This window comes from Sesamum indicum, linkage group LG2 (assembly GCF_026168435.1).
Source record: "Sesamum indicum cultivar Baizhima isolate 11 linkage group LG2, ASM2616843v1, whole genome shotgun sequence".
In the NCBI taxonomy this organism is placed as follows: domain Eukaryota; kingdom Viridiplantae; phylum Streptophyta; class Magnoliopsida; order Lamiales; family Pedaliaceae; genus Sesamum; species Sesamum indicum.
The window spans coordinates 13,643,436-13,664,232 of record NC_142658.1 but is presented as its reverse complement, the minus strand read 5'-3'; the positions used below and the strand labels follow the sequence as shown (position 1 = coordinate 13,664,232).

At 33.9% G+C, this 20,797-nt stretch overlaps 1 protein-coding gene across 2 annotated transcripts; it reads left to right on the top strand.

The window, feature by feature from the left end:
- The first annotated feature begins 10,466 nt into the window (after nucleotides 1–10,466).
- On the top strand, nucleotides 10,467–17,823 carry LOC105155877 (serine carboxypeptidase-like 18). 2 transcript variants are annotated; one of them, XM_011071861.3, is made up of 15 exons: nucleotides 10,467–10,665; nucleotides 10,775–10,920; nucleotides 11,554–11,630; nucleotides 13,267–13,389; nucleotides 13,496–13,598; nucleotides 13,687–13,724; nucleotides 13,957–14,058; nucleotides 14,496–14,582; nucleotides 14,689–14,856; nucleotides 14,962–15,033; nucleotides 15,260–15,405; nucleotides 15,522–15,635; nucleotides 15,780–15,834; nucleotides 16,313–16,445; nucleotides 17,381–17,823. In XM_011071861.3, exons 1-14 carry the CDS (start codon nucleotides 10,523–10,525, stop codon nucleotides 16,394–16,396), a joined length of 1,458 nt encoding a protein of 485 aa, XP_011070163.1. In that variant the 5' UTR covers nucleotides 10,467–10,522; the 3' UTR covers nucleotides 16,397–16,445; nucleotides 17,381–17,823. The 2 variants fall into 2 exon arrangements, with proteins under 2 accessions (XP_011070163.1, XP_020547110.1); XM_020691451.2 differs by lacking the exon at nucleotides 17,381–17,823 and adding an exon at nucleotides 16,679–16,869.
- Nucleotides 17,824–20,797: the final 2,974 nt, after the last annotated feature.

Sequence of the window (20,797 nt, the reverse complement as noted above, 5' to 3'; positions counted from 1 at the left end):
AACTACATGAAGTTAAGTATGATAATATATATAACTTTTTCACTTAAATTTTTGGGATAAAGAAAACTTTAGTCCTTTATCTTTGTCATGGATTAATTTTGGTCCTCTAACTTTATCAATATTAGATTTAATCTTTTATCGTTTAATTTGGCGTAAATCTAGTCCTTCAGCCTATTTTATGACCATTTTTCCCTTTCAAAGGAAATAGCTTAATAATCCATTTTCATGCTCTTAAAAAGGCCCAACATGTTTTCGAAATAAATTAAGACCCCATAAATTTATACCTTACTTTGACCGCTCTGTTTTCGGATATTCCAAGTTCTCGATTTTACAAACTTCTTCCAACCACACTGCTGCATCAGATAGTTCGCAGGAACTTGGCTCATTTAGTAACAAAACAGCACAACCCTATTTCGTTTCCTACCTTAGGGCGTAAAAGGGACTTCAATTTTTGGACAAACAAGCTGAACAGAAACCTAAGTTTTATTGAAAAAATATAGAGAATATTACATAGATATTATTCCTCCGTTGGAGGGGACAACTGTTTTAGCCTCTCATGGTGTAGAGGACTTGACTTGTCGGGGAAACCGCCATAAACTGAAAAATGGAAATATTACAGAAGATTAAAAGACTTAGAACTCTAATGCTTTGAACAGTAGGAAAAGTTTTTCTGATGTCCCCCTTCTGCTTCACTACCTCTTTATTTATAGGCGTCGGCCTTCAAATTCGGACTCCAACTTATTTTTGTTGACGTCATTGCTTCCGTCATTATCTTGTCTTTTTCGAATGACGTCACTGCGTTCGTCATTTTCAGCTATTGGTCATTATGGCTTGTTGGCCATGTGACTTCCAACTATCTTTCCTGCTTTGCTGATTGTTGGCTTTTGTCTTTTTCCTACCGACAGTCTTATCCCCACGATTTTTTATATTGTTTAGTTTTTACTTCTTTTGGTAAAATATTTTCTCTTTCCCTTGTCTTGGTTTGGTTCGGGTTTGTTTTTCGTGACCCGAATCTTTATCCCAAACATGGGCTTTTCTTGTTTTTTGCAGTAGGGGCACAAATTGTTATGCCATTGCCCAACACGCAATATGTTGCACGTCTTCATTCTCATAACTTTGGTCATTCACAGCTTATTTTCCCATATTAACATCTCATCTTATTTTAATAATTTTGAAGCTTTCAACCACGTGCGCTCCTCATTGCGTGAATCTGTTGGTATTTGGAAGACGAATGACATTTCTGTCAACATTAATTTCATGGTCAGGTCAACTCGCTCTTGTCTCCGCTACAATGGCAATAAGCAACTATATTCACAAGCATGATCTAGAAGATAAAGGGATTCACCATTGATTCGATTTTGGTCCCTAATTTTTAAAAATTGTTATATTTTTTTGTACAATTATTAAAATTTGGGTCGAAACTAATTGAATTGGAGAACACGACCTCAACACTGCCAGGTGGCGTTCTTCACTGTCGTGTTGGAAGTTTTTGCACGGCCTGGCTGTATTAGAGAACACGATCGGGTTGTTTTGGAAAGAGAGTTGGGTATTCTTCCCGACATTTAAAATCTAGAATGAGGGCATGCCATGCTTTTCTGGTATATTTTGTCTCATTTTGGTGTGTTTTCTGCTGAGGAAGAAAAAAATGAATGCAATATCTTCGAAGAGGTCCACAAAATCGTGAAATTTAAGAGATAGTCAAAATGCCACTCTAATTTTTTTTTATAATGGACGAGATCTTACCGTAGTCTGGAGCGAAATCTAGAGCACATTCGCTCCTCCTCGCACAACTTCGCATTTTACGGACAAAAAAGTTGTTTACAAATTCAACTCTTGCAATAAGCATTTTTTTCCCAAACACTCCCCCAATTTAATTATTTTTTTTCAAATTTTCACTTTTTTCTTTACAAATACTACATACTTTACAATCGTAGTTAATTAATATTTATCATGATTTTTTACTTTCAATCATGATAATTAATATACTAAAAATTCATTTAATTCGCAGACTCATAATAGAACAATAATTTATTCTAAAAAAAATAATTAAAACAATAGTTTATTTCTTCAAATTTAAATTCAAGAACAGGTCATGGGCTATTGGCTACAGTCACAACTCAAAAGAACAATTTATGTATTTTTTGTTAGCAAATTTTACTTTATTTTATATTATTGAATTCAACGAAGCAGTCTTGTCGCTCTTACTTAGCTGCGGGCACAAGTACCCATGGTGGGTTGGTGCACCTAAGCCTCCAGAAAATTATTTAAAATATTTTAAGCAGTGAACGCAGTGCTGTAAATTTTTTTTTCTAAAAAATATTCTTTTATGGCACTGCAATATAAAATTGCGGTGTATTTATTAATTAAAAAGAAAAAGGATTAAGAATCTTAGCAGAAATAAAAAAATTGTGGTGAGAAATTAAAAAATTCGACTTTCGGTGAAACGTTGACGAAAATGAGCAAACTTGATAATTTTGAAATTGTCTGGACGAGAGGAGTTGCACGGCGGTGGTCCTAGACCGTAATTCGTCCTGACGGCTGAGAAATAACAGCAAATAATTTCAGTGCAAACGTCGACGGCAGAAATACTTCAAACTTTTAAATCTCAATAAATACTTGATGAAATTGAGCTAGGTTGGTCTAGTTAGAACCCTTAGGTCGAGGCGAGTCCAGTGTCGGTGGTCCGTAATTGTGTGTTGTTCCGGTGGCGGCGAATAGATGGCGGGAAGGTGCGATGGTCGCGTTAAAAGTCCATTGTCTATAGTTGATAAAATTTGAAATTATTTGAGAGGAAATGTTCATCTCATCAACGGTCGAACGGTATGTTTGGTGGCCGACAACTCGCCGTGACGGCGCCAAAATTTTAAAGAGAATGTGGCAGCGATTTTATCGCCGGACGAAGCAATTTTCTTTTTTCTCTTTTTAATTACAATGTCACCAACATCAATCTTTTTTTTTTAATTACGAAAGTATTATATAGTGCGATTTTTTGCGGTAACATTAAATATAATTTTTTTTTAAAAAAAATTGTGAGCAGCGTGTTTTCAGAAAACGATGCTGCCCATATCCGTAATAAATCAAAATGCACCCTAATTCTGTAATTTTATTTTTTTTTCGTATTTTTTAAATAATTTCTCCCTAAAACTCATGTGCTCTTACATACCTCAACTGTTCGTTTCAATTGTGATCTAAAAACAGGTCAAACAGACTGATCCACATTATACGTATAGATTTGAATTTGACCAAAGTATTTAAAATTCAATATTTCAAATGACACTAAACGAAGAGGATTTCAAATCTTCTGATAGGTAGAGTTCTCGCATTGTAAAACAAATTGAGTTCGCTCATTATTTAAGTTATTATAAATTAATATTATTAATATAAATTTAAAAATATAAATTTTGATCATAATTAATTAATATTCATCCTAATTTTTAATTATAATCAAAATATTTCTCCAACTGCAAACATATAGCCCTTGTTTTCGCCTGAAAGCAATTGTCAAGTAACTCTTTTGAGAAAACCGACAAAAATAAAAGATAAACAATTGCTGCCAGCCTGCCAATGTAAAAAAAAGGGTAAAGTTTGTGGATCTGGTTTAGATGGAAGCCTTCAATCAATGCTACTTCTCCATTGGTCTGCGCAATCAGAATTATCGTCTATTATAATAATAGTATTATTGAGTAGGATATGATTATTATAATAATTTTTATTATATTATTAATATCAATAAAAATGATTGTACTTATAATTAATTTATTTCAATTAATAATAGTTTATCGCTCCTACCTCGTAAAAAATTTACAGTAGTGTAGTTTCAAATAATGCTGGTCGGATCAATTTAAGTAAATTTTTTGTTCAACTCAATTCTTGTAAATTTTAGTTCTGGTTCAGCTTGACAATTATTAAAATTATACTTTACGATGTAATTGAGTTGGGACAATTTTTGTGATCTATAGAATCAGTGATCTATACAATCAAATATTTTTAAATTTCAACTAATCAAAATACATAATTTTTGTAATTTTAAAATACATATTATAAAGTCACATTAATGACATTAACTCTATGGTTTTTTCTTAAGCTTTAAAAAATATTCTACAAAATCAATTTAAAAAGCTCATTTATATATTTGCGCACGCTCCAACATCAATAATTTTGTCCACATCTGTTGAAGTTCGAGAAGTCTTGAGCTGAAGAAGTTGAAGCTCTGTCAGCTATTCTACTGTTGGAAGGAGCAGAGTATATTGGAGAAGATGGCTCTACAGTAAAAGACGCCACTTCACTTACAAAATCGTGTTTTTCTTTTGACGACCTTTTATAGCCGTTTGACTCCTTCTCTGTTAGTTGGTTAGTTAGTCTTCTTGCTCTGTATATATATGGAGGTTTACAGAGCATCAGTGCTGTAACTTTTGCTTTTCTCTGAAGTCTTCCAATTTCAATAATAAAAAGAGAGTTTCTCTTCTTGTTGTGTGATCTGTTGTGTTTGCCGATTGAATGGTTCTCCACTTCTTGGAATTTAGCATGGTATCAAGAGTAGGAAAGATCCGCAATTACCTGTAACCCAACAAGAAAGGCAAAGAAAGAAGAAAATGACTGACAAGAAGCCGACAGAAACAAGAAAGCAAGACGATTCGAGGCCTTCTTCAGAAAGCACGAAACTACAGAACAATGATCATGCCACCATAAGCTTGGTGACAACCCCTTTCGACGGCAACAACTATTTCACATGGGCTAGATCAATCAGATTTGCCCTTGGTGCTAGAGGAAAAGAAGGGTTCATAGACGGAAACTGCACAAAGCCTGAACAAGATAAAACAGAAATCGAACAATGGAGGAGAGCAGACTGTATGGTCATCACCTGGATTCTCAACTCCATTTCAAAAGACATCGCTGAAGCCTTCTTGTACACCACCTCTTCAAGAAACCTCTGGCTCGACTTAGAAGCAAGATTTGGCGCAAGCAACGGACCACTCTTGTACCAATTACAAAAGGAAGTCAGTTCTGTGTCTCAGGGAAACACAAGTCTTGCTGCATATTCCATCAAACTCAAGAAGTTGTGGGATGAACAAGCCACCTTGGATCCACCGCCGATATGCTCCTGTGGAGCTGGAACCAAATTCACAGAGAAAACCAATTTCACTCAACTCATCCAATTTTTGATGGGCTTGAATGATGCTTATGATCACATCCGTAACCAAATTTTGGTGATGGATCCACTTCCTTCGATGGGAAGGGCATATTCCATGGTCCTACAAGTCGAAAAACAAAGGGAAGTAAATGCCAAGAGCCTTGATTTTAATAAAGAAGAAGTCATGGCAGTACAAACCGCAGACACGAGGAGACAAAATGGTTTCAAGAATCCCATCAAGAAGAGGAGTGCAGCTGAAAAGAAGCAGATGTATTGCACACACTGCAAGAAATCTGGTCACATAAGGGAACAATGTTTTGAAATAAATGGCTACCCGGAATGGTATGAAGAGCTCATGAAGCAAAGAAAGGGTGCCAACAAACCTGTGATCAATAAAACCTTCAACGCACAGCTGGAAAATGGTAAAGGGAACATGCAAGCCTCTTCTCAGAATGAGAACAATCTGACCGAATTGATCAAGGCTGAAGTAAAGAAAATTCTACATAATCTAGAATTTTCTCAGAGTTACTCCAACAGCATATATGCAGATAATTCTGTAAATTTTGCAGGTACAGTTCTTCACAAAACTAACTTTCATTCTAAAGAAGATTGGATCATGGACAGTGGTGCCTCGGCACATATGTCCATGAACCAAGACTTGTTCCATAATTTGAGGCCCCTTGACACTGTTAATTTTGTCAAATTACCTGATGGCAGCATGTACAATGTGAAAAAGGTAGGAGATATATACATATCTGACACACTTACTCTTAAAAATGTGTTATATATCCCTAACTTCAAGCATAACCTTTTATCTGTCAATGCATTGTGTGAAGCTGAAAATGTTAGTGTCATTTTTACCAACTCTCAGTGCTTTGTGCAGGACCTTGTGACTAAAAAGGTCATTGCTATAGGTATTAAAAGAGGGAGACTGTATCTGCTTGAACACACTCAAAACTGCAAGAAGCATGATCTGCACAAACACATGGCTCATTTAATTGAGGATTTGAAACCTCTGAAAAGGGAAAATAAACATGTTGATCTATGGCACAATAGACTGGGGCATCCTAGCAAAGAAGTTATATTTCATTTGCCCTTTAAAGTAGATAGGAATGAACCTCTTACTTGTTGTGAAGTGTGTCCCCTTGCTAAACAAAACAGACTTCCTTTCAAGCTTAATGAAAATCACTCTAGCACTGTTTTTGATCTTATACATGTTGATGTTTGGGGGCCTTATAATCAATACTCTGTCACAAATTGCACATATATGCTCACAATTGTTGATGATTGTAGTAGAGCCACATGGATTTATATGATGGTCCATAAATCTCAAGTACAACAAAACCTGGAATATTTCTTCAACATGGTTGAAACTCAATTCAATTTTACTGAGTTTACCAACAAACAATGCCAAGACTTATTTCAAAATAGAGGGATCCTTCATCAAAGAACATGTGTATACAGCCCACAACAAAACGGTGTTGTTGAAAGAAAGCACCAACATCTACTACAAGTTGCCAGGTCTATCATGTTTCATGCTAAACTCCCTCAGAAAATTTGGGTTGAATCACTGTTGACTGCTACTTACCTGATAAATAGAATGCCTACACCTACCTTGAAGTGGAAAAGCCCTTATGAAGTCCTTCACAATAAAACACCTGATTTTTCACACCTTAAGGTTTTTGGCTGTCTATGTTTTGCTACAAATGTTCTCCCTCACAAAGGAAATTTGAGCCAAGGGCTATGAGATGTGTCTTTTTAGGTTATGCTCAAGGGAAGAAAGGATACAAGGTTTTAGATTTGGACACTAACATAATGCATATAGCTAGAGATGTGGTGTTCCATGAGAATAATCTCCCTTTTGAAAACATGAAATCAGAAGATAACTCATGCCCTTTACCCACTGTTGAGTATGAGCAAAATGATCAAGATACTCGGCTATTAGAACAGGAAGCCATTCCCCAAGAGGATGTTAGCCACCTTAGGAGATCTACCAGGAACACTCACAAACCTGTGTGGATGAATGACTTCTTGTGTTATTGTTATTCTGATTGCATGTCTGATAACTGTGCTAATCAGGTTCAAGGCTGTTTTGTAGAGAAAAATTATGCTGTGCAGGAACCAAAGTGCTTCTCAGAAGCTCAAATGCACCTGGAATGGAGGAATGCCATGAAACAAGAGATTGATGCTCTTGAAAAGAAAAATACCTGGGAACTTTGTGCATTGCCTGAGGGAAAAAGACCAATTGATTGTAAATGGGTTTTTAAGACAAAACTGAGACCTAATGGTAGTGTAGAAAGACACAAAGCAAGGCTGGTGGCTAAGGGTTTCAATCAAGTTGAAGGGGAGGACTACAGTGACTGTTTTGCTCCAGTTGCAAAGACAGTCACTGTAAGGACCTTCCTTGGTGCTGCAGTTGCTAAAGGATGGCATTTACACCATTTGGATGTAACTAATGCCTTTCTTCATGTGACTCTAGATGAGATTATATACATGAAGCCACCAGAAGGCTATGAGGTGGGAAAGGAAATGGTTTGTAAACTTAAAAAATCCTTGTATGGATTGAAACAAGCATCAAGGCAGTGGAACAATGAGTTCACTGAAAGAATAAAGGGACTGGGTTTCAAACAATCAAAATATGATTATTGCTTGTTTACAAAAGGCACTAATGATGATTTCATTGCTTTACTTATCTATGTAGATGACATCCTCATTGCTGCAGCTACAAAGGAGCTGATACAGGAAGTAAAGAAGTACCTTGATAGTCTTTTCACCATCAAGGACCTTGGTGAGGCACAGTACTTCCTTGGTCTTGAATTTTTCAGAACTCAAAAGGGGCTTATTCTGTCACAGAAGAAATATACTCGAGATATAATAAGGGACATTGGATTGCTTGAAGGCAAGTCTGTGGCAACACCATTGCCCTCAGGACTGAATTTCTCCTCAAAACCAGAGAGCCCCTTGAAGGATGCAAGTAGATACAGGAGACTCATAGGAAGGCTTCTGTATTTAGGATTCACAAGGCCAGATATTTGTTTTGCTACGCAGCAACTAAGCCAGTTTGTCCAGGAGCCTTGTGAAGAACATTGGCAAGCTGCCATTCACTTGATCAGATATTTGAAAGGAAATCAGACATCAGGTTTGTTCTTCCCTTCTAATAATGAGCTTAAACTTACGGCATTCTCTGATGCAGATTGGGCAACTTGCAAGAGGACTAGAAGGTCAACCACAGGTTACTGTATTTACATGGGGAGAACGCCAATATCGTGGAAATCAAAAAAACAAACTACAGTCTCAAGGTCATCAGCCGAAGCCGAGTACAGGAGCATGGCAGCAACGGTATGCGAAATTATTTGGGTTAATAACCTACTTAAGGACTTGCACATACAAGTTCAGACACCTATACCATTCTATTGTGACAACAAGGCAGCACTACATATAACTGAGAACCCAGTTTTCCATGAGCGGACAAAACACATTGAAATTGACTGCCATGTTGTGAGGGACAAGTTCAAGGAAGGATTGATCTCACCCACATACTTGGTCTCGAGGAATCAAATAGCAGATATCTTCACAAAAGTTCTCACAGGAAATGCCTTCTCTCATCTATATTCCAAGCTGGGTCTGATCCCCAGTGATGCAGTTCCAGCTTGAAGGGGGGCTGTTGAAGTTCGAGAAGTCTTGAGCTGAAGAAGTTGAAGCTCTGTCAGCTGTTCTACTGTTGGAAGGAGCAGAGTATATTGGAGAAGATTGCTCTACAGTAAAAGACGCCATTTCACTTACAAAATCGTGTTTTTCTTTTGACGACCTTTTATAGCCGTTTGACTCCTTCTCTGTTAGTTGGTTAGTTAGTCTTCTTGCTCTGTATATATATGGAGGTTTACAGAGCATCAGTGCTGTAACTTTTGCTTTTCTCTGAAGTCTTCCAATTTCAATAATACAAAGAGAGTTTCTCTTCTTGTTGTGTGATCTGTTGTGTTTGTCGATTGAATGGTTCTTCCACTTCTTGGAATTTAGCAACATCAACTCACAATATTTTAAAATTTTGGAATATGGAAAGAAGACCTCTTAGATTTGATTGCATTTTTGAGTCCTGATAATGTATTTAGCTTGTTAATTTAAGTCGCGTTTCACGATAAGATTCACAATATGTGAACAACACTTCACATGTAATAATCTATTTTAAAAAACGTTTTTTGATTTGGTACTTCTATTCAAGTAATCAGTACCAAGATCATTTAGTGAGTTATTATCGACTGTAAAAATTAAAATTTCTTTAACATTCTACTCGATTGGACACTCCTTATGACTCTTTCTAATTTAATTTAATTGTAGGAATATGTTTTTTTTTTTTTCATTTTTTATTTTTTGTATATTTAGTATTTGTTTAGTTGTAACATAATTCACATAAAATGTAAAGATATGAGGTATTAGTTACATTGTGTAAAGAATAAATACTTATACATAGTTATAATATATTTATTAAAGAATAATACAAATAAAAATAAAAAAATTACCAATTTTATTTTTATGAATTAATGAGATTGTGAAAAGGTCCTTATTTGAATTACATAAGAAACTTATCATTATAATATATGAATATTAAAAGGATATTATTTAAAATAAAATAAGATATTAAGGTGATTTAAAACTATATTACAATAATATGATGATATCATCTATTTTAAGTTCTTGCATTTATTAATTATATAAAAAAATATAAAAATGATTAGTAATCAAGAATTAGCTGACTAATTGAATCATGTACATATCTATACATATATATTATACAATAGCAATAAAAGCATCATAATTATTATTAATCGTGAATATTAATTTAAGTATTATTAAAACTTTTGTGGAAATTTGTACAGAAGCTCAATCTTTGAAGTCGACATAAGTATACAATCAAACCCGATTGTTAAATCACATAAGTATACATATATATATATATATGTATACAGTCTTGTTTTACTACCTCAAAATCAATCCAATCCACTTGTCCATTAATTGCGACGGTGTATGGGTTGGGCAGATGAGTTGGGGGAGCTTCTTCTGGAACCCTAAGCGCAACATTGGGATTTGTTCTGGGATTAAATTTTCTATTGCAATTTTTATTTTAACTTATACTTCTAACTCCATTTGCATATGGCATCATTAATTTTACCTAAGAAAATATAGGTGTATAAATTAAACAAAACAGAAGATATGCAACAGATTGCGTTTTTATTTTATTTTATTTGGGGTGGGGTGGGGTGGGGTGGGGTGGGGGGGGTTGTTCCTATTTAGGGTTATATCGCCTTTGACATAGTATTTATATATACACAATCGTTCATCAAATTACATGCAGTACTCTTACGTATACCATCTAAGAGAGCAGTGGTACAATTAATGGAGATACTCTCCATGAAACCATTAAGGGCCCTAGTAATTTTGCTGGTAATTCTGTGCACTAGCAACACGGTTTTTGCACAGCGTGTGATTCAGACTCTGCCTGGTTTGCCCGACAAACTACCAAACAAACTTGAGACAGGGTAACCTAATTATATTTCCAAATTTTCGATCTTTCTTTTGTTCATTTTATCCTGTTTGCTTCCTTCTTACTTATAATAGTTTAAATGTTTTAAATTATTGGAAAATTAGGTATATCGGCGTCGGAGAAGATGAGGAGGTGCAACTTTTCTACTTCTTCTTTGAGTCGGAAGGCGACCCTGAAAAGGATCCCTTCATATTTTGGATCACTGGTGGACCTGGTTGCTCTGGTCTTTCCGTCATTCTCATGGAAATTGGTAGGTATTATTGTAGTATTTTTATCTTTTAAGTTAGTCACTGAATCATTTTTGATACTCAGTGTTCTACTCATCAGTTTTGGTCCCTGCTGTCCACTAATGGAGATGGCAAACTTTAATTATTTTAAGAAAAATTGAGGATCAAAGTTGACCAGGTCGAAATATGAGGCACGAAATTTTAGTTCTATACATGTGCTGGCTGAGCCTGTATGGAGGGTGCACTCCAAGAAAATTTACTCTTGTCTATGATTTTATTAGTATGGGCTAAAACCGTAATAAATAAAATTATTATTAATTATGATTAAACAAAAATCGTTGCAAAAATTTAGATTATCCATCAAGAAAATTATTTTTACCATTACGTTTAGCCATTACAAATATTTTATTAATATTCACAAAATCTACCACCAATCGCTGCGGATCGTGATTAATAACTATTTACTAGAGCTATTTATTTTAAATCGTTACAATTAATTATAATTAAATGTTACATTTCTCGTGGTGGTTACTTAAATCTGCACGTAATTTTCGATCGGGAATATTTATGGGTTGAAGTTAAGTATTTCATGAACTAAAATGAAAGAAATATTTGTGCATTTCATTGATTAATTCGATATTCATATTCTGTTGTAGGCACTTTTGTTATCGATTTTCCCAATTGCACTGGGGGTCCAACGGCGTTGAAGCTGAACGAGTATGCTTGGACAAAGGTGTAGTATTCTCCGTTTTTGGTTAAATGCAACAAAATCCTGTGAAAATATCACAACAAAATATAATATTAATGGTAAATGATATTATACATAAAATTATTATTATATATAATTAGTAACGTATTTATAGCAACAACACATATAATGACAATAAATAATTATTAATTGACTGTATTGACAATTATATTCATATTTTTTTTAGAGTAAATAACATTTCACACCCCTAAAATATACCACCTTCATCGATTACCTCTCTAAACTAAATAAACCTTCACTTACCTCTCTCTCTTTGTTATAATTCTTTAAATTAAATAAAAATAGATAAAATTACCCTTGACTATTAATAATATAATATATTCAATTTTAATGTCCTCTATAATAAAATATATCAATCAATTTGACTTAAAATTTTATGAAACTATGATGTTTATAAATTAATACTATATTAGTATAAATTAATTAAGTACAAAATAATTATTTCAAATTTGAGTAAGATAAATAGTCATATTAATTTAGCACAAGTTCATACATTAAATAGTTTTAATGAATAAAAATGCATTTTTAATATTAAAAATTTGCTCATACCGTACTTCATACTCATGGGTATTTTAGTGTATATATTCTATCCATCCCAAGGAAAAAATTGTTCCAACAGGTGTGTGTCCGAGTCTGAATCTAATGTAAAAATATTAGGTACGGGCCTGGTTACTAACTATTAAAATGGTTTGAATCCAGGTATTGCCCATTAATTTGACAAGCCTATCATGTTCACCTAGAGTTAGGTTAAGAGACCAAATAGAATTATTATTTGGGAAAAAATTATCTTATTAATCCTTAAACTACCTCATTGATGTTTGGGCGCCAAATCGATAGGCTCGACAGTCACTTGTAATATTTTTCTATTAAAACTACGTCTAGTACGTATAATGCACAAACACAAGTTTATAAATTTATTTACTAGTCCAACAGTAATTTATCAACATCGGAAATGAATAAAATTTGAAATCAAATTGATTTATATATTTCATTATAGAGGGTATCAAAATGAATATATGATATTATTAATGGTCAAGGGTATTTTGTCACTAAATTATATACAAGTGAAAATATTAAATTGTCATTAGATATGTTTGTCTCTAATCTTCATATTTTTGTGGTGGAATAATAATAGATAAATAAATCCACCTGAAAAAATAAAACTAAAGAAACGCAAGCTAAACTAATCTATACTATATATAATTGAAAAGCATCTTATTGATATTTTTAATTTATTGATATATTAATATTTTTATTTTTTTAAAATTGAATAATTATTTTTAACTCCCCGCTGATTATGATTTTTTATAACTAATTTTCGTAGGTTTTTTTTCTCATTCATTTCATCTTATATATATATATACAGTATCTTATATATATATTTTTGTAACTTCTTAATTATATAAAAAGTAAATAATATAATTTCAAAAATACTTTGTAAAAATTATACACATACACAGAATGTGCCGCACTTACTACTTTAAAGACAAGGGGAACGTGACTCCTACAACGAGAGACACAGGACTACTTTTTCAAAAATTTACTGTTCCATATATATTCCATTTATACTTCGATTGAGAAATGCATTTTCAATTTTCAGTCGGCTAGCATTCTGTTCATAGATCAACCCGCTGGTACTGGATATTCTTATTCAAACACCCTCAAAGGTTACATCACAAACGACACTTTGTCAACAAGACTTTCCTATGACTTCCTTAGAAAGGTGAGGAAAAAAATTCAAAATAATTTTTATTTAAACTGAATACGATATTATAATAAATAAATCTCTTTCAAGAACTAATTAAGATTGCTTCATTGTTGGTTTGCAGTGGCTTATAAAGCACCCGCAGTATCTAAAGAATCCACTCTACATTGTTGGCGAATCTTACTCTGGCATCACTCTTCCTCTTATAGTCGATGAAGTGTATAAGGGTATGGTAGTATTTTTTTACATAGTTTTGTACATAGTGTTTTTTATACCGCATGCTAGTATATATATAATTCGGGTTTTTTTTTATAGGTCTTGAAGCTGGGGATAAGCCTACATTGAATATCAAAGTAAAGTTACAAAAGACCTAACACTTTAGTAGAAATAAGTTAATTATTTAGATCAGATTCGATCGGATCGAACTAATCATATGACAAGTGTACTATATGTACTTATCATGTGATTAATTTAGGTCTGACTGGACCTGATACAGATTAGAATTTCTTTTAACTAATGTGTTATTTCTTTTTTTTGGAAAAAAGACTAATTTCCTTTTTATAATTATCTTGGAATTGAGAGCAGGGCTATGCATTGGGAAATCCTATTACAGATTTATATCAGGACATTAATGAAAGAGTACCATATGCTCATGGAATGGGCCTCCTATCCGAGAAATTATATCAGGCAATCTCATCCTCTCTACTTTTACATTGTTTCAACAACGACCGATGCTATTTTCTGCAGGTTTTCATGTTGCAAACTCTTTGAAGATTATGCAACATCAGAATTACGATATAAGAAATGTTAGAAATATTATTAAATTATTTTTTTCTAATAGTTTAAATTTTTAGATATGATGGTAAGATGAGGTCCTCAATCCAAATGTTATTGCTACCCCATTTATGAGAGAACAAAAGCAAAAAAAAAAAAAAAAAAAAAGAAAAAAAAAAAAACACGTGCAATGCTTGGTAGAGAAGAATAGCGTCTGTACGGAAGGGGAGCGTTCCGTTAAATATATTAAAATATTAAATTATATTTTTATAACAATTTAAATTTTGTGAGGTAGTTCAACTTTTTAGGTTAACAACCTTCTTATAACAATTGTTGGTGTTGGTTTTCAGTCAGCAAAAGTTCATTGTCATGGGAATTATAAAAATGCAGATCCGACGAACACTATATGTGTAAATGATCTCGAAAAGATAAATCAGGTAAGTACGAAAAACTTTATTTAGCTTTCTTAAAACATAACTTATTAGCACTACTTATATATATCCTTTACGACTAACATTTAGTATTAATTTGATTTGTACATAGTGTCTCGCCAAAATATACCAGCCCCACATCTTAGAACCATGGTGCGACGAGGCACTATGGGCACCAAAGAGACGCGATGTTATGTCGTTGTATCCATCTTCTGTTGATGAAATAGCATTAGATTTCATACAACCCGTTGTTACTCGTAAGAAAAAAGAATGGTGTCGGGTAATATTCTCTCTCTCTCGCTTCTATCAAATGTCCTTTAATTATCCCTTGTTTCCTTTTACATTTTGTTTGATTTTTATGTCAATGTTGCTCTTTGTTGTTTAGGAAGATAATGCTTTTCTTTCCCATTCATGGGCAAATGATAAGGCTGTGCAGAAGGCTCTTAATGTTCGTGAGGTATGAAAATTCTTATTAATTAGAATTAGGTTTTGACATAAACGAATCAACATAGAAAACGTGATATATTTGCTATGTGATTCGTTATTTTTTATTAACTGTATACTAATTACATGATAAGTACAATGCACTGTGATTGGTTCCGGTCTGTATACAAATCAGTCAAGTGAACTATACAGATATCATTAGTGTTTGTGAGAAATAAATTAATATAAATATTCAACAGGGAACACAATGGGTAAGATGCAACCAAACCCTTAGACATAGCAAGCCTGGTCCAAGTGGAAAAATTCCTTATATTAAAGATGTTCCAAGTACAATAGGCTATCACAAAAAGTTCACACAGACAAATGCCCGAGTTTTGATTTTCAGGTAAAAATTTGATATTAGTTATAAGTTTATTTTTTGTACATTATTTAATTCTTGTAAGTATATCTATTAGAATAATTTTCTTTCCTATACTTAATTTCAATTTAATATGTTGACAGCGGTGATCACGACTTGGTGGCTCCTCATACATCCACGGAGAAATGGATAGAATCTCTTAAAGTGCCGATTAAAAGTGATTGGAGACCTTGGTTTGTTGACGACCAAATTGGAGGGTTTGTTCTTCGATCCCAGTACTTGGCTCATATATACAATTAATATTCTTGATTTGCAAGTTTATTTGATTTTTAATAATCTAATTTGTTCAACCTAATTTTACTGATAAATTGCAACTTTTTTTTTTTTTTCGATTTTTAAAGATACACAATGCAGTATGCACAAGGGAACTATGAACTGACATATGCCACTATAAAGGTAAGTGATACTTGTTGTTCTTATTTATATTCTTCATTTTTATAAATTTAACTCAACTACGAAATATAATTGGTCTCATTTCACAACTATCTATCTAGGTCGAGTTTGACATTCAAAGTAGACCGCTAACAATACAATTAGCATCAAACTTTCCCATATACCAAATGATTCAGAATCGATAACAATTTGAACTATTTATTTTTAGGTTACTTTCTCATCTCTAGAAAAAATATGAACATTCCTATGATTGTATGAATAAAGTTGAATTCAGGAGTCGGAGTGTCAATAAATGTACGGGTATTTGTTTTTTAATGTGACTTTATTATAATGGGTATTTATTTCACTTAATATAAGTTTATTATAATATAAGGTGATTGTAGCATGAGTTTGTTAATTGAATTGTTCGGAAAAAAAAATTGAAAACTTTCACTAATAACCTGTACTTATCTGACGTGTACTTACTCTTTGGTTGTTTCAGGGAAGTGGTCACACAAATCCTGAATTCAGACCCAAGGAAAGCTTTGCTCTGTTCGATAGATGGATTCGTGAAATCGAGCTCTAAATTGACACTTTTTCAAAAGTAATATCAAGATGGTGAACGTCTACATCGAGTAAGAATTTTAAACAATTATTTTTATTCTTAATATTATTCTTAAGTCTTTTTGTCAAAGCATTAATTAGCACACGAGCATGTATTAATGTTCTTATTTAATTAAACTATAATATCAAATAAGAATGATTATTATATAATCAGATCATTAATTTTTATTTTATTCCCTATTTCACACCCTAGTTATGTTATGAATGATTATATAAATATATAATCTACTTTTGCTCTTGATAGGTATTTAATTAAGCAGGAAGTAAAGAACTGGCCTATGAAAGTACAGTTCCGGAAGGAAAAACCTGAAGAGTTTTTTCCTATTATGAACGTATGATTTACTTTGGTTGATGTTAATGTAATAATAAAGTATTCTCATTATCATTAGACCCATTTTAATTCTTTGCTCTAAGATTATTTAGATTATTCGACAACGACAACTGTTAAGTGGGTTCAACTTTTTATTTTGAATTTTATTACATTTTATATTTCAATTAATATATACACGTTACATGTACAAAGATAAGGAATATAACTTCAAAGAATCTTTATATCGACGTAATTGATTTTAATACCACGTAACGAGATTGTGAAAAAACAAGAAAAGATCAAAATCGATTACTTCACATTGATTCAACCCCAAATAGGTTAAGTCTAAATGAGTAGGGTGGATAACAAGGTTTGATTTCAAAATAGATCTAAAAGAATTCATTTAAAATAGATCTAAATAGAGAAATATGTTCAATGACACAAGCAAATGTATCTTTGTCTTCGTATTTCACCAATATGAAGAAATTTTGGGATGAAATGACAAAATTGAAGCTAACACTACAATGCACTTGTAATGGATGCACTTGTAGTGCGTCAAAGGCTGTGGCAAATTTGGCTGCATTCATACAACTCATCCAGTTTCTAATGGGGCTTAGATGGTTTTGATGATGTCAGACATCAACTTATGGAGTTGTCTGATACCACTGAAAAAGCAGCACTACATGTGAGGGGAGGTTCCAAATATGAGAAGAAGAAATATAATGCAGACAAAAGAACTCAATATTATGGACACTGTGACAGAACATCGCAGAAACTTGCTTGAAGCTCCATGGGATACCTGATTGGTACAAGGAGTTGATAGACAAGCCAAAACGAGATGTAGGACTTGCCAGAGGATTTGCAGTGGATGATGGAAATAGGAAAGGAACTTTGTCTGATACTAAGGAAGAGTTGGATACATGAATTGATCAAACTCATAAAGAACAATGTACAACTTGATCAATCATAAGGAAACTTTGGACATGTGGATGACTTTCTAGTTATGAATGATTTTTTTTCTGGCTGTGGAGCTAATATTTTAACCTCCTAGATATGGACAGGGGGGTTACAAATGACATGTGTGCTAACTCTTGCATTCATAATATTTTTTCCCTCTTTGCTCATCCTATTTCGGTACATTTACCTTATGTCACCACTCAACTAGTCACTCACACTGGGAATGTATCTTTGCACAAGAATTTTACACTTACAGAAGTGTTGTTGGTACCTCATTTGCATTCAATCTTTTCTCAGTTCCTAAGCTTTGCTCATCCTCATATATTGAAGTGTTATTTTGTTCTTCTCATCACCTATTTTAGGACCAAAAGAATATTAGAGTTCTGGCAGAAAGGAAACAGTCGGGCAATATGTACCTCTTAGATTATTCTTCATTTGATCCTACTGTCATTGATTCATACGTAAAAAATAAAGATACTTGTTGTAGGGGTGGATAACCCTTAGTATCAACCTCAAAAATGAATGACCTAACAACTATTACAGGTATCACAATGGAGTACAAAACTCCTTAGATTACAGACCAAGTGAAATAAAGAAAGAATACAGAAAAAACTTAATCTCAAAATATATAGATTTAAAAGATGAAAGCGGGTCAGATAGAACCAGATCTGGTATGGTATCGCACAAAGCACAGTCACTGAAGACTTGGTTTCCACTTGTCCTCACCCACGGCTACTCCACCACCAACAACCTCAGACACACTCTTCGTTCACTCAGAACTAGAATAATATGAGAGGGAGTGGTGATATCGTATCTCGGTTGAAAAGCAGAGTCTCCATTTATAGGTGTCGAAAAGAAAAACGTAGATAGAAGGTTTGGTGGCTTTCCATAAGCCATCATATTGGCTTAGGAAAGCCACCTCCTTCTCCGGTGAGGATTAGAGAAGGAGGATCTCAGCAAATCCATGGGAGAAGAAGAGAAGATTTGGGGGAGAGAAAACAGCGGCGCACAAAGAAGGAGAAACAGACCAAATGCAGTTTTAGGGTTAGGTTACCAATTAATAGAGTAGTGGGTCGGGTACCGGGTATGGGCCGAGTAAGGCGGAGGTGGGTCTTGCCAAGTGGGTGAGACTCGTGGGCCTTTGTCTAGTGGGCTTGCAGTCATTGGGCCATATATCCCAACATGCTCCACCTTGGACCAATGACCCATAAGGAAACATTGTCCAGAGCTGCCTATAGATCTGGAACTTTTCATCACAGCCCGGGGACCCTCCTGCGTGTACCTGCAAAAGAAAAACAGCTAGGAGAGAACAAGATTAGTCAGGAATTAATCTCAAATTTTTTAAACACAAATTGAACTTATCTACCGGCAGGCTTTTGGTCCCCATATCAGCGGGGTTTTCCTCCGTTTTGACCTTTTCTAGTTTTATAACATCCTTACCCACGATGTCTCGGATGAAATGGAATCTACCATCAAGCCAAATGGCTTCTTTGAAAGCTTCGGTTGTAGCAATGTATTCCGCTTCAGTGGTTGATTAGGCAACTATGTGTTGTAGTTGAGATTTCCAACTAATGCATGCACCACACAGAGTAAACACGTAAGATGTAGTGGACTTGCGACTATCTCGATCATTAGCATAATTTGAGTCCACATATCCAACAAGTTGAGCATAATTAGAATTTCTAGAAAATGTAATGCCAATATCAACAGAACTACGCAAGTATCTAAGCAAGTATTTCAATGCATCCCAATGAGGGGTACCGGGATTTGACATGTATCTACTAAGGACACTAATGGCATATGCAATGTCGGTTCTTGTGCATACCATGAGATACATAATAGAGCCAATAACATTGAATAAGGAACTTTATCCATTTTGGCTTTTTCAGAATCCGTTTTGGGAGATTGGTCTTTAGAAAGTTGAAAGTGTGCAGCTAGGGGTATGGATACTGGTTTTGCATTTTTCATTGAAAACCTTTTTAAAACAGATAAGATATAAGATTTTTGGTTTAAGAGAATAGAAGATTTTTCTCTATTTCTAGAGATGTTCATGCCAAGAATTTGTTTTGCATTTCCAAGGTCTTTCATTTCAAAAACATTACAAAGCTATTTTTGTAAATCACTAATGAGATGAGAATTTGGGCTGGCAATAAGCATGTCATCAACATAAAGAACAAGGAAGATAGGAGAATCGTGCACATGCTTAAAATACAGATAGTGATCATAGTGACTCTTAGTGAACTTTAATGAATGATGAATGAGTCAAATTTCTTATTCCACTGTCTCGGTGATTGTTTTAAACCATATAATGATTTTTTCAACAAGCACACATAATCAGGTTTAGATTCATCAATAAAACCAGCAGGTTGGCACATATAAATATTCTCATCTAAATCACCATGTAGAAAAGCAGTTTTGACATCCATTTGCTTGAGTTCCCAATTGTAGTATGCAGTGAGAGGAAGGATAATACGAACAGTTGTGTATTTCATGACAGGAGAAAAAATTTCGTTGTAATCTATACCCTCTTTTTGCGTAAACCCCTTAGCTACTAACCTAGCCTTGTATTTGATAGGGTTTTCTTGCTTGATTTTATAAATTCACTTGCAATATACTATGGAGGCATTTTTTGATTTTGGAACTAAAACCCATGTTTTGTTTTCATTTAATGATTTCATCTCTTCATTCATAGCACTAAGCCACTGTTTGGATTTCAAAGCCTCATCTAAGCTAGTGGGTTCAGTCATCTCAGTATTCAGGGCTGTTTCAAAATCTCTAAGTTTCATAGGAGCCCTAATTTGCCTTTAATTGCTGTGCCTAGCAAGTAGGTATTGTTCTAATGGGTTTGGTTCAGGATTTTCTGCATTTTCAATCTCATTTTCAGTATTTCTAGTCTCTAATGTGTTTTCTAATTCTCCCTCTTGTTGGTTATCCCCTAAGTTATTCTCCACCTTATTAAAGTTTTTCTCTTTTTCTAGGGTTAGAGTCTTCTCTAAACAAGGCATTTCATTTCGTTGAATGTAACATCTCTACTGATTAAAACCTTAAAGCCGGGTCGACTACGTACCCAAAGTCTATATCCCTTAACCCCCACAG

Coding starts and splice junctions, on each gene's coding strand:
- LOC105155877 (XM_011071861.3), top strand. CDS start 10,523: ATGGAGATACTCTCCATGAAACCATTAAGGGCCCTAGTAATTTTGCTG. Junction 13,725..13,956: donor AGCCTACATTGAATATCAAA/GTAAAGTTACAA, acceptor AATTGAGAGCAG/GGCTATGCATTGGGAAATCC. Junction 15,406..15,521: donor GCCCGAGTTTTGATTTTCAG/GTAAAAATTTGA, acceptor ATATGTTGACAG/CGGTGATCACGACTTGGTGG.